At 37.0% G+C, this 23,142-nt stretch overlaps 1 protein-coding gene across 3 annotated transcripts in view; it reads left to right on the top strand.

Annotated features, from left to right (window-relative positions):
- RBM25 (RNA binding motif protein 25) overlaps positions 1 to 23,142 on the top strand; it is a 47,841-nt gene that overhangs the window by 3,221 nt on the left and 21,478 nt on the right. Inside the window, exons 2-10 of one of the 3 annotated variants that reach the window (XM_081100461.1) lie at positions 3,228 to 3,344; positions 3,456 to 3,576; positions 6,619 to 6,668; positions 6,843 to 6,863; positions 8,527 to 8,694; positions 15,466 to 15,523; positions 16,539 to 16,699; positions 21,410 to 21,595; positions 22,896 to 22,949. In XM_081100461.1, coding sequence (XP_080956587.1) covers positions 3,303 to 3,344; positions 3,456 to 3,576; positions 6,619 to 6,668; positions 6,843 to 6,863; positions 8,527 to 8,694; positions 15,466 to 15,523; positions 16,539 to 16,699; positions 21,410 to 21,595; positions 22,896 to 22,949 — 861 coding nt within the window. In that variant the 5' untranslated portion in view covers positions 3,228 to 3,302. The remainder of the gene's footprint in view (positions 1 to 3,227; positions 3,345 to 3,455; positions 3,577 to 6,618; positions 6,669 to 6,842; positions 6,864 to 8,526; positions 8,695 to 15,465; positions 15,524 to 16,538; positions 16,700 to 21,409; positions 21,596 to 22,895; positions 22,950 to 23,142) is intronic. The other 2 variants (XM_081100462.1, XM_081100463.1) reach the window with 2 other exon arrangements.

The raw sequence follows: 23,142 nt of genomic DNA, 5'->3' as shown, positions 1-23,142 counted from the left end.
TCAGTTTGAGAAATGATGTTTTGAGGGTCTTGCTTTGCTTAGGCTGGGGAGGTTATGTCAGTCCATTGGATCTTGCCAGGTTATAAGCAGAGCAGGAAACAGTGCATGCTGCACTCATCTCTTATAGTCAGTGTAGAACCACTACTTGGTGTATATCTATATAACTTAAATTTGCTCTTTCAGAACTAATAAAAATAATACTTGGAAAAGAACCGGGCACATATATATTTATTGAGTGAATGTAGATGTATAGGATTACTTGCTGAGGAGAGTCTATTGGTTCATTTGCCTTTCACAATTTCAGAAATTTGGCAGTGTCTTGATGGGGTTAGCGCCTGTAAGTCTATCCCTGGTAAAATATTTTGTTCCTATCAGGATAAATCTGCAATGGAGGAATGCATATAAGCAGCGATGGTATTCTCAGGAGTGCAGGGAAAAAAGACTGGTTTGAAAGAGTAAAGTGGAAAAGAAAAGCAGAAGTGCATGCATATGTAGAGTGGTAGAGATAAATCTTATTTAGAAGTTTGGTTTTTGGGGGTGGGGGTAATATCAAATTTATTGAGATAAAATTTACATGTAATAAAATGCACCCATTTTAATTTCAGTGAATTTTGATAAGTGCATAACACTGTATGTTTTTGTTAATTTTTTACTTATCTGGTTAAAATGCTTTGACTCTTCTAAAAGTGAAGAACTCCTATTCAAGTATTTTTAAAATACTATTTAAATTTTTTTCAGTGCTAATAAAAATAACCTCTCCATCGCTCCTTTTCTTAAATCCCACACACATTCCCCTTAGCATTTGGCGAGCTTCATAATAAATCTAGAATCTAGCAACTTGTTGCCACTTTCACTGTACCACTTGTTCCAGGGCCCCCTCTTCTCTGGATTATTGAAGTCCTGTTTTGCTTTGACCCTTGTTTTTCAGCCTTAACATAGTGACCAGGAACACTGGTAAAATAAGCCAAATAAGAAATCCTTATTTAGAGGAAAAACCAAATTCTTTACGGTGGCCTACAAAGCCCTGTACTCTCTGAAGCCCCTCCCCCAGTAACATTTTACATTTGTCTGACTTTCCTTGCACACTACACTCCAGCTGTTGGCCTTGCTATTCCTCCCACCGCTGGCTTTTTGTATTTTCTTTGTTTGGAAGATTATTGCCCCAGATTAAAAAAAATTTTTTTTTTTAATCCTCACCTGAGAATATATTTATTGACTTTAGAGAGTAACATTGATTGCCTCCAGTATGTACCCTGACCACCGGGAATCAAACTGAAACCTTTTTGGTGTTCTGGTAGTTGCTCCAAACAACTGAGCCCCCACAGCTGGGGCTATTGTCCCTAAATATTAAATAGGGCTTCCTACTTCAGCCCATTCAAGTCTTTGTCCAATTGTCATCTTCTGACCACTCACTGTATTTAAAATAAAGCACGCCCAGGATGTAGCTCAGCGGTTGAGCATCGACCCAGGAACCTAGAGGTCACCTGTTCGATTCCCAGTCAAGGCATATGCCCGGGTTGCAGGCTTGATCCCCCAGTGTAGGGTGTGCAGGAGGCAGCTGATCAGTGATTCTCTCATGGATGTTTCTCTCTCTCCCCCTCTCCCTTCCTCTCTGAAATCAATAAAAATAAAATAAAGTACTCCCTAACTCTCTTTCCAACCTCATTCTACAAAGTATCAACTTTGAATATCTATGTAATTTATTAGAAGAGTATTACAGTTGATCAATTATAGGTAAAATCTGATTAGCTTTGCTTATGGTTTTAAAAGTTTTTCCTCAATCATTTTCACATATCAAAATATATAAAAATTTATGTTGAAATAAGTGGTTGAGACTCCCATTTTAGGATGTTTGAAAGTGAATAATATTTATCTAGAGGTTACCAGAAATGTTTGCTCTGAATGTCATGGAAGGGCTGTTGTCTTAATAAGATTGCCTCAACCTTTGAAGTTCAACCTATGAATAAGCAAGTTTTGAACAGTGTGAAGTAAAAGGGAAATATTTCATAGAAAAATTAGAAGTGCATGGAATGGATATAATGGCATATACTAAAATTAAACGTGTAGTCTGATGAAATTTTTTTAATTCTTTTTTTTTGTTTTGTTAATTCTCACCTAAGGATATTTATTCCATTTATAATTATTGTAAGGCTAGCATAGTACCTGGCACATGGGAGCTTCTTAATAGATTTGTTTAATGAAAACCTCAGAGTTAATTTGTTTACTCATTCATTCATTTATTCAACAGGTATTAATACCAACTGTCCTCCTAAGAAAAGTGCTGAGATAGAGTATTATAATACAAGAGCTTCTGTAAGTAGGACAGTAGCTGTCTCTGTTTTAAAAGGAGATATATTTTTTCTTATAGAGTATTTGTTTTTATTTTTGGGCAAAAATATAAAGGATTATTTAAAAATATAAGACATAGTAAAATTAGTTGGCATTTCCCCTTTTTAATTTATACTGATACCTACTTACTATTTATTAAAATATATTTTTATTGATTTCAGAGAGGAAGGAAGAAGGAAAAAGAGAGAAACATCAATGATGGGAGAGAATCATTGATTGGCTGCCTCCTGCACACCCCCTACTGGGGATCGAGCCCATAACCCAGGCATGTGCCCTTGACTGGAATTGAACCCAGGACCCTTCAGTTCATAGGCTGACGCTCTATCCACTGAGGAAATCGGCTAGGGCTGTTTTTAAATTTTTTCTATTTTTAAATTAATTGATTCTTAGAGGAATGGGGAGGGGAGAGAGAAACATTGATTTGTTTCACTTATTGATGCATTCATTGGTTGCTTCTTGTATATGCCCTGACTGGGGATTGAACCTACAGCCTTGGCATATCGGGACAATGCTTTAACCAACGGAGCCACAAAGACCAGGGCAGTTCTCTGCATTTGAGTGATTACTATGTGACCTGATGTTAAGATGTCTCCTACCCCCAGGTTTATAGTTTAGTGAGACAGTCGTTTGTACTTGAGGAACTGGCCAACACTGAATCAATAAATACTGTGTAACTTTGTAAATTAGTTTTCAGAAAGGTGCTGATATGTATTAAAAATGAATGTATCAGAACACTTTTTAAAAAATAACTGTTAGAAACCTTCCTGGATTCTGAGTTTGGTTTAAAAAGATTCATTGATATTTCGTATTTAATTTTGGATATTAACTGAACCTCAAAATTTTTTTCTTCCTTTATATGTATTCCCATATGATTGTAGGAGTCTATCCTGAACTTAGATCGTGTACATTTTGGGAACTTATTTTAGAAAAGATCTAAATTTTAAAAATTCTCAATGGACAGACAGAGAAAAGAGGGTCTTTGCCAACTTCTTTGGGTAAGAAAACTTTAGAATTTTGCAGATACTCTAAAAATGAAGGCCAACAAACCAGGCATATTGAATTGTAAAGTTTTCAAATAAAATGATTTGTCATGATTTCTTTTTTAGACATCTGCAGTAAGAATGTCTTTCCCCCCTCATTTGAATCGCCCTCCCATGGGAATCCCAGCACTCCCACCAGGGATTCCACCACCACAGTTTCCTGGCTTTCCTCCACCTGTACCTCCAGGTAATTTTGTGAGTACTGTAGTTGTTTTAGCCTATACTTTTGTAGTATTTACTTTTAGGAAGATATGTGTGTGACTGTTAGTAGTAAAGCTGTCTGTTAATGTCATTCTGGAAATGTGATGTCTCATTTTCCTATGGCAGAAGTTTTCATATCTGACTGAGTATAAACTCATTTGGGACATTTTTTTAAAAAGTTACGTAAAAAAATAGATAGCTCATGAGGTTCAAAAATGAAAAAACAGTGCTTGCTTCGGCAGCACATATACTAAAATTGGAACGATACAGAGAAGATTAGCATGGCCCCTGCGCAAGGATGACACGCAAATTCGTGAAGCGTTCCATATTTAAAAAAAAAAAGAAAAAATACACAGTGAAAAAATTTTATTACATTCCCACAGAATTATTTTTAGTTTTTTCTTTGTCCATCCAGACATTTTCTAATGCATATTATAAGCCACGTAACTATATTATTTTATTCACCAGTGGGTTTTTTTAATTGATTTTTTTTTATATAAGAGAGGGAGAGAGAAACATTGACTTGTTGTTCCACTTATTTATGCATTCATTGGTTGATTCATGTATGTGCCCTACCCAGGAATGGAACATGCAACCTTGGCATTTTAGGACGATGTTCTAACCAACCAACAGAGATATCTGGCCAGGGCTCCGTTAGTACTTTTTCTTTTAACACAGATATAAAGTATTATTCTATATACTAGAGGCCCGGTGCACGAAAGTCATGCACGGGTAGAGTCCCTAGGCCTGGCCAGCGATCAGGGCTGATCACGTTCCCTGCCTCTCCCTTCCCTTGCCACCTTCACACCGCCACCGAGCGATTCCCCCAGCTGCCTCTTTCCCTTGCTCTCTCAGTGCCCTGCTGTCGCTGGTCACCTGCCATGTTCTGCGCCGCCCCTTGGTGGTCAGCGCATGTCATAGCGAGTGAGAGAACTCCCGAGGGGACACTTTGCATATTAGCCTTTTATATATACTAGAGGCCTGGCCTGCAGGATCAGGCCAAAACTAGCTCTCCAACATCCCTTGAGGGGTCCTGGATTGTGAGAGGGCGTAGGCCAGGCCGAGGGACCCCACTGGTGCACGATTGGCGTCAGGGAGGGACAAGGTAGGTTGGCCAGTTTGGGAGGGACCGCGGGAAGGCTCCAGGGTGTGTCCGGCTCTTCTCCCTCAGTCCCAATGGTCCAGACCCCAGCAGCGAGCTGACCTACTGGTCAGAGCATCTGCCCCCTGCTGGTCAGTGCACATCATAGCGAGCAGTTGAACAGCCTTAGGATATCATTAGCATATTATGCTTTGGTTTTTTTGAATGGATGACCGGACACTTAGCATATTAGGCTTTTATTATATAGGATAGATACTTTTATTATATAGGATAGATACTACTTTTAGTTGATTTTTAGAGAGAGTGGAAGAGAGAGAAACACCAATTGTTTGCCTCCCCTATGTATTTGCCCTGACTGGGAATTGGAATTCCAACCTCTGGGTGTAAGGGACAATGCTCCAACCAACAGAGCCACCCAGCCAGGGCCAATTTTTTTTTTTTTTTAAATATATTTGTATTGATTTCAGACAAGAAGGGAGAGGGAGAAAAGTAGAAACATCAACGATGAGAGAGACTCATTGATTGGCTGCCTCCTGCACGCCCCCACACTGGGGATCAAGCCTGCAACCTGGGCATGTGTCCTGAACGGGAATCAGACTGTGACCTCCTGGTTCAAAGGTCAATGCTCAAGCACTGTGTCACGCCGGCCAGGCCACTTTTTGTTTTTATTAAAGAACCAGGTATAACAAGATTCTTCCTAGGTTTTCAGATAATTTATCATTTGATACTTAAAGGAAAAAAAATGTGAAAGGATTTGTGTTTTACTTTTTTCTTGTTAATCATCCCTTGAGGATATTTTTCCGATTTATTTTTTTTTTAGAGAGAGCAGGAGGGAGGTGGATAGACAGAAACATCGATGTGAAAGAGACACACATCACTTGGTTGCCTCCCACACCTTCCCCGACTGAGGGAAAGGCATGGAGCCTGAAACCAGGGTACTTACCCTTGACTGGAATTGAACCCGTGACCCTTCAGTCCAAGGGCTGATGCTCTAACTGCTGAGCAAAACTGGCTAGGGCTGTTTTTTACTTTTAAAGGATTAATTAATAATGTTTTTTTTTTTTTAAATATATTTTATTGATTTTTTTACAGAGAGGAAGGGAGAGAGATAGAAAGTTAGAAACATCGATGAGAGAGAAACATCGATTAGCTGCCTCCTGCACATCTCCTACTGGGGATATGCCCGCAACCCAGGTACATGCCCTTGACCGGAATCGAACCTGGGACCTTTCAGTCCGCAGGCTGATGCTCTATCCACTGAGCCAAACCGGTTTCGGCAATTAATATTGTTAATACATAAATGAATCTGTATTTGTGATAGTGCAGGTTTTGCGGGTGTACTGAATAAGATGAACATGAATCAGTAACTATCCAGAATTTTATACTCCTTAAGTCAAAAGCATGTTCTGGTAGCCTTGTTACTTTAAGAGTAGTTTTTTGTTGTAGGTAAACTTGTATAGATTGACCTGATACCACATTGCTTTTGAAACTAAGATGTTCAGTATCTTATTAGTTGTACATTTCTACTTAAATTAACTATAAGTGAGTATCTATAAGAACAAAAGCTTAATATGCTAATTAGACCAGACAGCCGAACGACATTCCAGATGTCCTTCCGGATGAAGCAGCTGTGGTGGGGGCCGAGGCAGAGGCAGTTAGGGGTGATCAGGCAGGTAGGCAGAGTGGATAGGGGCAATAAGGCAGGCAGGCAGGCAGGCAAAGGGGTTAGGGGCAATGAGGCAGGCAGGCAAGCGGTTAGGAGTGAACGGATTGCAAGAGGGTGCAGGCCAGGCTGAAGGACCTCCCTTTCCCCGTGCACAGATTTCGTGCACTGGGCCTCTAGTACTTGTATATATGGCATGTAGTTGATACAGAATACAGTCATATATAATTGTGTGCTTACAACTTGCAATGCTTTTTCGTTAGGAACCCCAATGATTCCTGTACCAATGAGCATTATGGCTCCTGCTCCAACTGTAAGTATAATTGTTAAGTAAGTAAATTTTTTACTTATTGATTGATTTTAGAGAGAGAGAGAGACATTGATTTGTTTCCCACTTATTTATGCATTCATTGGTTGATTCTTGTATGTGCCCTGACTGGTTATCAAACCCTGCAACCTTAACGTATTGGGACAACGCTTTAACCAGCTGAATTACCCATCCACGGCTGTAAGTATAATTAATTTTGAGGAAATTAGATATGTTAGTGCTTTTAAAACTAAAAAGCTTGATAAACTTAGATAAATTATTTTAAGCATTTAAAAGAATAGTAGGAAGGATGTGGGCATCCATTTCTATCTTACTACTTACTTGATTAAGTAACGTTTTCATTCAGCTGTGCATATGTTCCTAAAACTGCTCCCCAGATAGTTTTATGGTTTCTCTCTCATTCTCTAGACTGATTTACATATTAGTTCAGATTTAGGACATTGTCTTTTTCATTATTCCTCATGTTTTGGTTTCTGGAGATAGGAGAATGATATGATATATATGATCTCTTAAAAGAGTGTAAGAATTATCCTAGCAGAAATAAAAGTTTTGAAATGAAATTTTTGTTGAATATAGTTCTATTCTTTTCCTCCTACCTACGTAATATTTAGCCTTTTCCGAGCTATTTTTTTGTGTGTCTTCTACTATGATACCTTCAAGCTTTGTAGTTTTAATGAAACCTTTCCTCTAGGGAAGTGTTTCATTATTTATTCTTAGGTCTTGAACCTTAATTCTCCACATTCATCAAAGCATCTTAATTAAGAATGTTAATATATTATAACACATGAATAAATAATAACCCTCTTAACTATTATTTAACCAGATATTTCTCTGAGTTCATTGGTAGAATATCAGGCTTCATTTGGAATTCCACTATGAGAGAGGCTAGATGTTACTTTCAACTGTTTTTCTATTTATGGTTTTGAAAAGTGAGGGGAGTGGTGTTATTCACATTAAAAGGGAGATGTGAAGTAGGTGGACAAATAGGAATCTGCTGTGAGGCAGACCACTAAGAAGATAGGTTCTGCATACTAGGGGGGGAGTCCAGCTTTTCTTGCATTAGGCACCAATGTTTGGTCATTTTGGAAAGCTTCCACATGATAGGTACTCTTACTTTCTTACATTTCAGCCTAAGAAAAGATAGCATTTGGAGTTTGGAGCAGCTCCCCCAGTTCACCAGTATTTATTCAGTGCTTATTGTGGGTGTTTTGCTAAATTCACTTCCAGATAAAATGAAGAGTAAGACTATTTCTTCCTTTGGGAACTTTAAAGTTAATAAAGGGACAATAAGCTAGAAATTCAAGTAAGTGATAAAGGGTAAATTTAAAGTGTGGGGGAGTGCTATGGGAGTATTTGAATATTTTATAAGAGGTTTAGCAGGGATAATTGAACTTTTATGCTAAACAGAGTACAGTTGTGAATAAACTTGTGGATGTAGTTGATAATTTTAAATGATTTATGATGTCTTAAACATAAAGTTTTTATCCAAGTTATTTTTGCTTTTCCAAGTTTTTAAAGAAAGGTAATCTAAAAGTGGGACTTTCCTTGTCATGAATGTTTGTATTAATGAGAAATGCTAAGAGCTTTAGATTAAGTATGTAGACCTTTTAATGTGCTACATAGAGGATGGTGCAAAAGTAGGTTTACAGTTGTAAGTGCATGAAACAGTTTATTCTTGCTTTATTATTTATTTATTGTATTTTCCATACGAACAACTGTAAACCTACTTTTGCCCCACCCTGTATTTACTAATTTAACATTGGTGATTTTAGCCTAATGTTACATTAAACATGATAGGAAGTTTAATTGCCAGATCAAATTTTATTGCCTTTTTTAATTCTAGGTCTTAGTACCCACTGTGTCCATGGTTGGAAAGCATTTGGGAGCCAGAAAGGATCATCCAGGCTTAAAGGCAAAGGAAAATGATGAAAATTGTGGTCCTACTACTACTGTTTTTGTTGGCAACATTTCTGAGAAAGCCTCAGACATGCTCATAAGACAGCTCCTTGCTGTAAGTTAAACTGTTTAATTTTCATTTAAAAGGTTTATTTTTGTTATAAATTTTAAACAAAAAGCAGAAAGAGGACTCTGAATTTGTCTTTGTTTTATTTTGAAAATTTTTAATCCAGCAATACTGTTGAACAAACAGTACAGTGATTACCCTTGTAACATATTGCTACATTTACTCTCTTTATATACACACACGCTACATACCTTTTTTGAGTAATTTGAGAGTAAGTTGTGATAAGACATTTCATCTCTGAATACTTCTTGTGTTTCCTGAGACCAAAGACATTCTCCTATATGATCACAAAATCATTATTGCATTTAAGAAATTTAAGGACGATACAGTATTGTTAACTAATATACATAGATCTTTTTCTTTTTTAAATAAATTTTATTTATAAGTTATATTTATTTATTTGTTTGTTAATCCTCATCTGAGGATTTTTTTCAATTAATTTTTTGGGAGAGTTGGAAGAGAGAGGGAAAGACAGAGAAACACCAATGTGAGAGAAACACATCGAACCATTGGTTGCCTCCTGCAACCAAGGTATGTGCCTTTAACTGGAATCGAACCCGGGACCCTAGCCAAACTGACTAGGACTAGATCTTTTTCTTAATTTCTTTTTTTTTTTTTTTTTGGACCATCTTAACACATTTTTTTTTTTTAAAGTGTCAAGTCTTCTTTTTTTTATTATATTTTATTGATTTTTTTACAGAGAGGAAGGGAGAGGGATAGAAAGTTAGAAACATTGATCAGCTGCCTCCTGCACACCCCCTACTGGGAATGTGCCCACAACCAAGGTACATGCCCTTGACCGTAATTGCTTAAAATATCACAAAGAATGGTACATATGTCTCCCTTTTTTTTTCCCCCTTGACCTTCCCCCCGGCCTCCCTACCCCCCAGTGTCTTATGTTCATTGGCTATGCTTATATGCATGCTCTATTTTTAAAATTTAATTTTCTCTATAATTTCTAAAATAGCATGTTTTTGTTTTTGACCTATGATCCAGTCAAGGATTGTACATCACATTTAATTGTCACACCTTGTTAGACAGCTTCTTTAATAAATTTTATTTATAAGTTATAGTTCCCTTTTCCCCACCTTTTTTTTTATTTTGGTTTGCTTGTTTTCTTTGTCTTATGACATTGACTATATATATAGATTTCAGAGAGGGAGGGAGAGATAGAAACATCAGTAATGAGAGAGAATTATTGATTGCCTGCCTCTTCCAGGCCCCCTGCTGGAGATTGAGCCCGCAACCCAGGCACATGCTCTTGACTGGAATCGAACCTGGGACCCTTCAGTCCGCAGGCTGACCTGCTATCCACTGAACCAAACCAGCTAGGGCTCATTGATGTTTTTGAAGAGTTTTTTTATTATTGTTTAAAGTATTACAAATAGTAGTACATATGTCTCTTTTTTTCCTCCCCCCCGTTGACCTTCCTTTGCGGCCCCCCCCCCCATATGCTTATATGCATGCATACAAATCCTTCGGTTGATCTCTTACCCACCCCTCACCCTTGAATTTGTGTGATTGATTGCTTGCAGTTATATATGTATACACACACACACACATATATATTTTAATTTATTGATTTGAGAGAGAGAAACATCGATTTGTTGTTCCACTTATTTATGCATTCATTGGTTGATTCTTATATGTGCCCTGAGCAGGGATTGAACTTGAAACCTTGGCATCTTGGGACGACACTCTAACCAATCAAGCTTCCCAGCCAGGGCACTAGTTTTATTTCTGTATTCCTTCACAATTTGCTTTTTTTCACCTAACGTTGTAGTTCTATTTACTTTCAACTTCTGTATGTTATTGCATTGTAGAAATACACCATAAATTGTCAATTTTCTACTGATGGTCATACGGATTGGTCCCGTTTTTTGTGTTTTGTGATATTATAACTAGTAATATCACCTCTTCAGAGGTGAACCTCAATACATTTATATCATGCTTTCTTTCTTTCTTTTTTTTAAAATACGTTTTATTGATTTTTTTTACAGAGAGGAAGGAAGAGGGATAGAGAGCTAGAAACATCCATGAGAGAGAAACATCGATCAGCTGCCTCCTGCACATTCCCCACCGGGGATGTGCCCGCAACCAAGGCACATGCCCTTGACCAGAATCGAACCTGGGACCCTTCAGTCCGCAGGCCGACGCTCTATGCACTGAGCCAAACCGGTTACGGCATCATGTTTTCTTTTAGAAGTGGAATTTCTGTGGTAGGGCATGCTTATCTTCACTTTAACAAGATGATGCTAATTTTTCCAAAAGTGGAACATTGCAAAGACATTTTCAAAAAATCTTCATTGTGATATAATTTATGTACCATAATTCAGTATTTTTAGTATATTCAGAAAGTGGCACAAATACCACTACTAATTCCAGAGCATTTTCATCACTCTAAGTAGAAAACCCTGTAACCATTAACAGTCACTCCCCATTCTTTTCTCTCTGTAGCCCTTGGCAACCACTATTCTACTTTATGTCTCTATGGTTTTGCCTATTCTGGGCATTTTATATAACAATCATAAATATGTGACCTTTTTAACTTCAGTTAGCGTAATGTTTTCAAGGTACATATATATTATAGTTTGTACTTGTGGCCTGGTGCATGAATTCATGCACATTGAAAGGAAATTAATTAGAAGAAATAGTTTAATATCGCTATTCACTCTTTTTCTATAATAGAGTGTGAACCAAATTGATGATCGACAATAGCAGATCGAAACACATGCATGCCAGCAAGAGTTTTATTGTGCTTGGGCAAGTCAACTTAGCCTTTTATATATAAAGAATAAACTTGCTTAGTTAGACCTGCTTTCTGATTTAGATAAACTTTTTCCAGCCCAGCGAAGCACCCCAACTTCTCTTTCAGGTAATTGTCACCAACATAGTAGTAAATATCTACACGAAGCAGATTATTATTGTAGATCATGCAGGGAGAACAAAGGGTAAAATATTTAACTACAGCAGTGTTTGACTATATTCTGCGCAGTGAGAAAACCTGAAGTCATTTTCAAGGTCCACCATTCCTTTCTTCTTTTCAGCCGGGTCAAGTTTCTAAGCTTTCTAAATCTCTGTTTTCCGGCTAATGAAAAGAAAATAGGATTCCACCGAGTCTCCTGTCTACCTACTCCAGGGCTTCTGTGATGAGGATCAAATGAAATGAGGCACGGGAAAACGCTTCACAGACATTTGGTTAAAGTGTAAAATGTTTCCACCTGGCTATGAAGCAAGTCGTATTCCTGGGCTGAAGAAACCGCAGGGAGGCTAGTCACTAGGGAGAAGAAGCTGGGCGTTGCTATGTGACGTTATTGCCCAGCACCCACAGCCACCGTTTCTGGGCTGGGCTGGGCTGTGGGCTGCATTTTGCACTATGGGGTCTTGGCAGCTTAGGCTGCAATTTGGTGGGCTGGTGCTCCAAGATGGTGGCGGGACCTGTGTCCCACTTGGGGAAAGCTGAGTGTTGCTTTGTGGGTGCCAGGTCCACTGTGCCATTTCTCTGTGCACATCACGGCAGCTCTTGCATGGAGAGTCTGCCCTTTGGTGGTTAGTATGTGTCATAGCCACCTGTTGGAAGGTGGGAAGGACACTTAGTATACAGACAGTCCTCATTTACATTGGACTCGATGTTCCTCGTTTCATGGTTACATTGCATCGCCATCTCCCATTTATTTGTAAAAAAAAACCCAAACGTTCTGTCATTTCGACGTATGCACATATGTGCTTTATGTTTCTTATTATTTACTGTATTTACCACAAGTAAAGGTCAGGGATTGTTATCTTTAAAATTTTTTTACTATTTCACTTCATTACTGCTATGTATGTGCTCCATGTGAGTGACATACGTGCTTATGTAGGTGGGCTCCGACTTACGGCAAAAGGCAAAAATTGTTGCGCTGTAGGAATGGCTCTCCAACATACCCGAAGATTAGCCTTTTATGTAGATAGATTGGTATTTCATTCCCTTTTATGGCCTGATAGTGTTCCATTTAATGGCTCTACCATATTTTGTTTACTCATTCATCAGTTAATTTACAATTAGTTTGTTTCCACTTTTTGGTTACTATGAATACTGGTACTAAGAATATTTGTGTACAAATTTTTGTATGGAGATGTGTATATTTTTTCAGTTTGAAATATCCCTTTAAAAAACTTGTTCTTGATTTATATGTGCAACAGAGTGCTTTGTTTTTAAGCTTTCTTTGGATTCCTAAATTGATCTCTTTTCTGCCTTTTATTTCTCTTCCACTTTTAGGTGTTCCCTTAAATGTCTGGTGATCCTAGATTGTTTGTAATGTTTAAGAGTTAGGGATTAAGCCGTAACCGGTTTGGCTCAGTGGATAGAGCGTCAGCCTGCAGACTGAAAGGTCCCAGGTTCGATTCCGGTCAAGGGCATGTACCTTGGTTGCGGGCACATCCCCAGTAGGAGGTGTGCAGGAGGCAGCTGATCGATGTTTCTAACTCTCTCTCTCCCTTCCTCTCTGTAAAAAATCAATAAAATATATTTTTTAAAAAAGAGTTAGGGATTAAAAGGCTTTTTTATACTGGGTTTGTAAAATGTTAGACATTATTTTAAGCAATCTAACCAACACCCAGCTGTATTAAATATTCACACGTGGAGGTTTTTTTCTTTGAGGCTGGTTATTTTCTCTAGAAAATTTGGTTCATGCATCATGAGTATATGGGTTGGGGTTGAAGGGCTAATTTTAAGCATTCCTTTTTTAAATATATTTTTATTGATTTCAGAAAGGAAGGGAGAGAGAGATAGAAATATCAATGATGAGAATCATTGATCAGCTGCTTCCTGTACATCCCCCACTGGGATCCAGCCCACAACCCAGGCATGTGCCCTGACCAGGAATCAAACCGTGACCTCTTTCATAGCTTGATAACCAACCACTGAGTCACACAGGCCAGGCTCAAACATTTCTTTTTTTTTTCTTTTTCCAAGCATTTCTTTTTTTTTTTTTTTTAAATATGTTTTATTGATTTTTTACAGAGAGGAAGGGAGAGGGATAGAGAGTTAGAAACATCGATGAGAGAGAAACATCAATCAGCTGCCTCCTGCACACTCCCCACTGGGGATGTGCCTGCAACCAAGGTACATGCCCTTGACCGGAATCGAACCCGGGACCCTTCAGTCCGCAGGCCGACGCTCTATCCACTGAGCCAAACCGGTTTCGGCTTTTCCAAGCATTTCTTATACTTTTTACCTTTTTTCCTTGTTACCCACTCGATATCTTATCCAAACTTTCATTCATATCTGGTGCTTCATATCACAAGCTTGTGTGTTCACCTTCAGACTAAACTCTTCCTGTTTTCTGGGGGTGGGGACTAAGGTAGTTACTTGAGAAGAACTTTGACTTTAATTATGCTGTAGTTATATTGTTAGGCAAGCATCTGTTTTTATTCAGCTTCATGCTTCAACCCCATTTTCCACTCTACCTTATTATTTTTTTATTGAGAGAGAGTGAGGCAGAAACATCGATTTCTTGTTCTACTTATTTATACATTCACTGATGGTTTCTTGTATGTGCCCTGACTGGAGATGGAACGTGCAACCTTAGCATATTTGGATGGTGCTCTACCCAACTGAGTTACACAGCCAGGGCCACCCTCCCCCCCTTTTTGATGACCTCTAGATCTACTTGGCTTTGTATAGCCTTTCTTTTTCACCAGTATCTGCCTCTGTAGACACTTGGAGTGATAGCTTTCTTTGCTCTATAGCAGTGGTTCTCAACCTTCCTAATGCCGCGACCCTTTAATACAGTTCCTCATGTTGTGGTGACCCCCAATTTCATTGTTACAAATTGAACATAATTAAAGCATAGTGATTAATCACAAAAACAATATGTAATTATATATGTGTTTTCCGATGGTCTTAGGCGACCCCTGTGAAAGGGTTGTTCAACCCCCAAAGGGGTCGCGACCCACAGGTTGAGAACCGCTGCTCTATAGGATGAGTTACCATCCATCATTTTGTTTAAAATTTTGTTGAATTTTGCTGCTGTTTCTCATGCAGTGTTAGACTTCAAGTGTTTTTACCTTTTATATTATTTGATTATAAAAACAGAGAAAAAATATTTTAGTGGTTTCTCTGAAGGGAGATGTGAAACATTTACGTTAGCTTTGACAGGCAAACCAGGTATTTTCTAGAAGTAATTTCTTTAAACCTACTTGTTTTTTAATAATTAGAAATAATGTTTTAAAATTGAAAAGGGAAAAAAGTTGTAATAAAGTCACCAACCTGCCCCTTAACATTTTGGAATATTTCTGATCATTTTATGAAAATTCACTTTGTTTTTTTCATAATTAAAATCTTACTGTATATCTGCAATTTCATGTCCCATGTTTTGCATCCCATATCAAGCACTTTCGCATGTCACTAAACTTTTTAATATATACACGTATTTTAAAACACAATCTTTATGAATTTAATTGAATTTGCTATAGTTTTGACTATTATAACTTGGGCATTGATATATATTTGTAGGATAAATCATGCTTTAAAATTTCTAATTTATTAAAACAATTTTCTGCAAATAAGAATCAGTAAGAATTTATATTTTTCTTTGAAATAATTTGTTATATATTTCATATAATAGATTTGTAGGAACTGAGAATTTTAAGAAACTTAGTTGCTAATATGATCTTTTTTGCTTCTATTTTTTTCTTAGTCTAATAATAGAGTTGTGCTCTTATTTGCATTATAAGTTAATTTTGTTAAGTGGTAACATTTTTTTTTTCCTTTTTAAGAAATGTGGCTTGGTTTTAAGCTGGAAGAGAGTACAAGGTGCATCTGGAAAACTTCAAGGTAGGTTCTTTTTTCTTTATTTATTGAGATCATTAAGTAATTACTGGCTTGTTTCACCTCACTTTTCACTTACAGTAATTTTAGACGTCCTTAGGGTATGTCACACTAAAAATGTATGGTTAAATTTACTGTTTTAGGTTCACTCAGAATAGTTTCTTTCTGTATGGTTACGTCATTAACTTATGTAAATGTTTGGATTTACTTGTTTAATTTTACTTCCAATTTTTAGGTTACTCTTTATTTTTTTAAATTTTTATTATTATTTTTTAATATATTTTTATTGATTTCAGAGAGGAAAGGAGAGGGAGAGAAAGATAGAAACATCAATGATGAGAGAGAATCATTGACCTGCTGCCTCCTGCATGCCCCCCACTGGGGATTGAGCCCACAATCCGGGCATATGCTCTTGGCTAGAATTGCACGTGGGACCCTTCAGTCCACAGGCGGACGCTCTATCCACTGAGCCAAACGAGCTAGGGCTGGGTTACTCTTTTTAAATTTAATTTTGTTTTAATATCTCTGATATAAAGTCATGATAATAATAGACTAGTTATTAAAATGAAAGATACAGAAAAAAATTAGATTAATAACCAGCATAAGAGATTGTTACTTTTATAGTTTAACTTCTCAGAAAAATGTTGTATTTACGTTGAATAAATGAGAACAACCTGTTCTCATTTATAGCTGTTAGGAAGTCTGGATGGAATGAGTTCATGACATAATGAACAGTCATGAAACATGCTGAATTTGTTAACTATATTCTCAGCACTTCTAATAAGTAGTAGTTTGCCTGGTTAGAATTTTTCTTTTTCCCCTGTTTTTGTTTTTGTTCTTTTGGTTAAGGGTGTAAAAGTGAAACCCTTTTCAAAGGAAATTGAAGGAAAGGGTGGAGTGACAGCATGAATAATCATTGTATTACAATATTTGATCTCTTAATGATTTTAACTTTTCATAAATACTCTTCATCTATCAGTATTATAGTGATATTTTACTAATTCTTTACATCTATTGCTAGCCTTTGGATTCTGTGAGTATAAGGAGCCTGAATCTACCCTCCGTGCACTCAGGTTATTGCATGACCTGCAGATTGGCGAGAAGAAACTGCTTGTTAAAGTTGATGCAAAGACAAAGGCACAACTGGATGAATGGAAAGCAAAGAAGAAAGCTTCTAATGGGGTATGTTTTCCATAGTGTTATCTTCTCTAGACCAAATGTGCTCTTTCAGTGTAAATACTTATTATAAGTGAATCTAATATGGGGCTTTACAATCCCATCATGCCTGTGACTACTAACATGCAGGAGGGTATTTTATAGTTTATAGTTATTTTAAGTCTTTTATCTACCCATTGAGGGTGGATGACTGTTGGTTTGCTTGTTCCAGGTTGGGATGAAAGTAGTAAGGGAGGCTGGACAAGGTTAACTTGCCAGAGAAAACATTGGTACAGACTATTCCAAACAGAGCTAATTCATTAAGGCAGCTTTGTAAGTAAGTACAAAATATATTTCAACCTACACAATTTTTATTAGTTGCCCTCTCTTTTAGAAGTATACAGGTTCTAAAATACTGAAAATAAGTCTTATTTTCCTCAGGTGGGTGGCTATATAAAGCTAACCTAAAGAAAAGGAACTTTTATATATTGTATTGTAATGTATACATTACTATCTCAACAAAGCAAAAAATAGCTAAAATCTGAGTTTGTGTTTCTTTGTTATTCCTTTCTTCCTACTTCCTTTTGGCACCTAAAGCAGACCAGATCCAATATAGATTTATTATTTTTCTGTTTACAAAAACAAAACAGCCTTTTGTTCTCTTCAAACTTTTATTATCATTTAAAATAGAAATAGCTTTCTTGTATATTCTTTGTAAAAAAGATTCATCAATTAAAGCAAACTATAAAAAAGAAATTATCACCCATATAATTCCATCATCTTTGGTAACCACTGTAGAGATTTTGTGTTTTGGTTTGTTTTTTAAAAATATACTTGTATTGATTTCAGAGAAGAAGGAAAGGGGAGAGGTGGAAGCATCATTGATGAGAGAGAATCATCAATTGGCTGCCTCCTGCATGCCCCCTACCGGGGGATCAAGCTCGCAACCCGGGCATGTGTCCTGATGGGAAATCAAACCGTGACCTCCTGGTTCATAGGTCTACACTCAATCACTGAGCCATGCCTTCTGGGCATGTAGACATTTTGGTTCCATGTTTTTCCAGACAGTTTTCTGGGTGTATGAATATAGTTTTGATTGGAATATGTGTATTTTTCCTTCATAAATACATGATTGAATTTTAAAGTATTGTTTTGTAATTAGCTTTTTTCCCATGTTTCCTTGGACTTTTAATAATTTAACTTATTTCTCTGCATTTAGTTTCCTCTCATCTGACTGTTTACAGTACTGGCTATATTTCCAAAACATAATTATAAGTATGCCTACTCCCTGCTCATCCATCCTTAATGGTTTTGAATTTCTTACTGTTTGCTGCAGTTTACCTTTCTAGTGTCTCCCATTCATCCCCTTCCATTCAGTCATGTATCCATACGAACTTAAGTTGTGCTTTGCTGACATCTCAAGTCCTTGTTGCCCATTCACATAGTGTAATTAAAATGTTACTTACTTCATCATATCTAACCCTTGATTCCTCTCAGGCAGAATTAAATTTTCTCTTCCTATATCAAGCAGTTTTGTTTTGCTGTTAAAGTCAGTCTGCTTTGTAGTACATATTGTTTGTATTTCTCTGCCTCTCACTGCCTCTTATACCCAGTTTCATTCTTCTATCCTCCTCCATTCTCTGATTACAAGATAGAAAGGGCAGTAACTTCACAGAGTGTGTCCCTTTATCTTGTACCTCCCCAGAACCTAGTATAATGTCTTGCCCATAGCAAAAACGGAATAAGCATTTAGTGAATAAGGAAATGCACTATTTTTTGTGACTCATTTAACTTGTAAATCACCATTAGCCAGAGCAAACACAATTTTAATTTGGGTATATCTTTCTTCAAGAATGGAAATAAAGCCACCTCCAATAAAAACAATTTTTTCAGATAAATTGAAATTTTAAAAAATTAATAGGCATGACTCCTATGTATACTTGGCATGGTGCCCAGGTGTTTGAAGTCATATGACAAAGTACATTATTTTTCTAGAATGTAAGTTTTCTTCAACAATGGGGATTTAAAAAATGTTAAGCAATTGTCAGAAAAAAAATTTTTTAAATATATTTTATTGATTTTCTACAGAGAAGAAGGGAGAGGGATAGAGAGTTAGAAGCATTGATGAGAGAGAAATATCGATCAGCTGCCTCCTGCACACCCCCCACTGGGGATGTGCCCGCAACCAAGGTACATGCCCTTGACTGGAATCGAACCTGGGACCCTTGAGTCTGCAGGCCGATGCTCTATCCACTGAGCCAAACCGGCCAGGGCAGAAAAAATTTTTTTAAAGTAACTTAGGCAGGTATAACTATACTGTGGAGTAGATTGCAGATTTGTCATGATTTTCCAAGATAAAATATGAGAGGTTACTTGTCTTTACTCCTTTATTGATTTCTTGGAGAAATTTAGAAAATAGTGGCTTAAGGTGGATGATAGGAGAATAAGACTTTGAGAAACTTGTGTGTTACTTTATTCAGGCATTTTTCTGGCTCCCAGGCAGAAAGGAAAAAACACAGTTAGTTGGGTAGTTCTCTTTGACTAAAAGAAATCACAAAACACCACAAGCTCATCTAGAAAGATTTTTCTGACCATAATTTTAACAGGATTTATGTGTCTTGTCTAATGGCTTGATTGAAAGCTTTCATTTAGATTTTTCAGAATTTGTATAAGCAATTCTTTCACTTTTAGTAAAAATTAGTTCATTTGAAGTAGCCATGTTCATCCATGTCCTGTTGCTTTTTGGCTATTCAGCAATAGAGGTAGAACTATCTGCTTGAATGTCACAGTTAGTGGTTGTTCATGTTCAAGAATGAATTCTGACAAGTGTTGAAAGTACAGATAATCTCTGGAAGGAGACACTTACGTTACACTTTAATTGATCGATGCTGTAGGTAGGAACATCTTCACATCTTTGCCTGTCAGTCTGGCCAAACCCACATTTCCTCCAAAGAAAGAGCTCTGCGTTTGCCCAAACAAGTTCTTCTTTTGATTTCTAGAAGTCGGAGCCAGAGAGGCCTAGCAGGGCTGTTTCCCAGCTTTACAGCCAGTAGCTTTATTACTGAAGCTCTTATATTTTTCTGAAAAGAGCTTATTTTGTTGCTTTTTTTTTCACACTTCTTTACCATTTTAAGCTTTAAGAAGAGAGGAATTGAGAGTAACGGAAAATTATCCAATGTTTTGAGGTCAGTCTCTAAATTTTGTGTTTTGAACTGGATTAATTCCTTAACTGGGAGATTTGAAATAAAACCTAGAAACGATAATAATAATAGTACCACAGTAGAAGCCAATAATTTTTTTTTAATTGTCTAAAGTTTTACATTTGTCTTCTTTTTCCCCAGTTGACCCCCCCCCCCCACAACCATTCCCACCCTAGGCAAGCCCCCACCGCCTCAGTGCCTGTGTCGATTAGATAAGCTAATATGCATTCATACAAGTCTTTGGGTTGCTCTCTAACACCACCCCCCCCTTCCCCATTTGTCTCTGGACCTATTCTTGTGAATCCAGTAATTTTTTTCACATCAACACATGTAACAATCTAGACTTATTTTAAAAAATAATAAAGTTTTACAAATAGTTGCTTATTTGTGAGAAGCATTACAACATGAGTTTTGTGGGGTTTTTTTTAAATGTTAGGTTTGCAAGTCATGGGAATAAAGACTTGTGCAGTATTTACAGCTGATTTTTTTCTTAGTATGTATATGATTTTTTCTTAAAAATATTTTTAAATTGATTTTTAGAGAGAGGAAGGGAAAGGGCTGTGGAGAGAGAAACATCGATGAGACAAGAACATCATTGATGTGCTACCTCTGGCACACCCCACACTGGGGATCTAGCCTGCAACCTGGGCATGTGCTCTGGCTGGGAATTGACCTCTTGGTTCCTAGGTTGATGCTCAACTGCTGAGCCACACCAGCTGGGCAGTATATGATTTTTATAAGTGGCATTCCCACATTATAGACATTTTTAGAGAGCAGGGGTGGGGGGAAAAGAAGCCATTGTTTCACCTCTGACCTGTGTGATGCTTGCATGTAATTGTACAAAACTGTCTTAGTGCTTTTTGTTCCTTTCACCTATATGTGCTTTTTGATTTTAAATAGTGGCTAGCATAGTGTACATAAAATTATATTTTGCTTTTTTCACATAATTACATTTTCAACTGTTGAGTTAGGAAATATACTTAGTTTGTGCAAGTATTAAGCAAGACAGCCTGAAAAATTGGGAGAAAGCTTGGCAGATGTTTTGTGCAGTATGTTAGTCCTATGATTTAATCTTCCTATAGCTGGGTAGGGGTCAAAATATTAGCTACCAAGGGTAGAAAGGGAAAGAAATGATGAAAGTTTATTTTATAAAGCTAAGAGCAAAATCAGGTCTACATTTAAGAGAACCTCAGAGATGTGTGTTTTTTTAATTAAAAAATATTTGTATTGATTGCAGAGAGGGAGAGAGGGAAACATCAATGATGAGAAAGAATTATCCATTGGCTGCCTCCTGCATGCCCCCTACTGGGGATCAAGCCTACAACCTGGGCATGTGCCCTGACCAGGAATCATACTGGCAACATCCTGGTTTATGGGTCATTGCTCAATCACTGAGCCACACTGCCCAGGCAAACTACATAGATTTTTTTGAAGAAAACATGTTTGTTTTGTGTGCTAACTCTTAGAATGTTTTTCATTTTTCTCGGTTAATTCTCCCCAACCCCCCTTCTGAATTTGCCTTGTTTTCTGTTTTAAGACTGCTAGGCCAGAAACTGTCACTAATGATGACGAAGAAGCCTTAGATGAAGAAACTAAGAGAAGAGATCAGATGATCAAAGGGGCCATTGAAATTTTAATACGTGAATACTCCAGTGAGCTCAATGCCCCTTCACAAGAATCTGACTCTCACCCCAGGAAGAAGAAGAAGGAAAAGAAGGAGGACGTATGTGTTACTAAATTCTGACAACAGTCATTTCTACAATTTACTTTTTATGGTGTCACTCTTGTGCTTTCAGTACATTTTAACTTTTGAGGGGAAAATAGAAGAATGACTAGCATTTACAATAATTGTACTGTTAAGCCTAATTTGACCTGTTCTACCAATTAACTTCTAATATTTTTACCAAAACATTTCTGTTTACTGTGTTTAAAATGCACTGGCATTGAAGCTTGTACTTAGCTGTGGATTCAAATTCAGTAAGGCAAAAACCACCTTCAGTGATAAATTGTAGGTATTTATATTAAGGGTTATAGTAAAATGTTTTTGGCTATGAAGGACTGGCCTTGTTTTACCTAATTATCGTTCAGTCTCTGCTCCAAGCAGGATGCCAGTATCCTTCACTGAAGATTTTTACCCATTCTTTAATTTTTAGCTGTGTCTCCTTATAACCATGTCTCATTCCCCTCCATGGACAGTAATGCTGTTCAAATTCTAGCTGGAAGACTGTGAAAGAGCAGCACAAGATAACACACTCTTCTGCAGTGTATTAATATTATAACCACTCTGTCTGACCAAGCTAACTGAATGTTAGGGAGTCCAGGTTGAAAGAAAATGTTTGGCTTTCTTATACTAATTTCTTTCGAATAAGAGAAATTATGGGGAGTGTTCTTTAAAAATATCAGAATTATTTTATATGCATGGATTACATATACATGAAAAAGTAACATGGAACATTATAATTTAATATCAAGGTTCATATCATTTAGGATTTCATTGCCTTATTAGGCCAGCTTCAATTTTGTTTGTGGCCAAATACATTTTTATTACTTGTCTCATTCTTCCTCACGTGGTCATAAATACCTGTCTGGTGAAATGCCGATAGTTGGGAATGAAAATTGGTAGAGTTAGTCAGGTACAGGGTAATTGAGGTTAATGGGAAAGGAGAAAGTAACTAGACATATATGTTGGATATGGATTGGGAACAGTGGATCAAAGAAATCCTGCTCTACGGCAGGAATTATGGATACATTTTATTGGTATGATTGTTTCCTATATCTGGGTCAAGAAAAAAGCCCACTAGTATGAGACCCTCCTTATTCTGTTGCTTTATGGAAGTTGGAGGGAGAGGAGGTGATGGGAGAGGTTATAGACTGAGAGTGAGCGAAATATTTTTATTATCAAGTAATTTGAAATCAAGAAAATGTCCCAGAAGCATTGCTTATAGTATAAAATAGCATTGTTTTGCAGGTTAATGTGAACTCTTGTGTTTTTTTTAAAAAAATCTTTGTGGATTGTTTTGCAGATTTTCCGCAGATTTCCAGTGGCACCTCTGATCCCGTACCCACTCATCACTAAGGTTTGTTTACATTGAAGGCTTTGACAATAAATATGTTCACTGGTGATTGTCAGATTTGTAATTCTTGTCTACCAGAATTTTCACTAACTTAGATCATTACATTTGTTACTATATAAGTTCTTTTTATTTATTTTATCTTTTGTAAGACTTGTACAGAATATCTAACCTTTGCTTTTTATTAGATTGATCTTTA

The sequence above is a fragment of the Myotis nattereri genome (genome assembly GCF_964212035.1).
Source record: "Myotis nattereri genome assembly, chromosome: 1".
Lineage (NCBI taxonomy): Eukaryota > Metazoa > Chordata > Mammalia > Chiroptera > Vespertilionidae > Myotis > Myotis nattereri.
The sequence above is the reverse complement of the archived record's forward strand: the minus strand, read 5'-3'. Positions and strand labels throughout refer to the sequence as shown.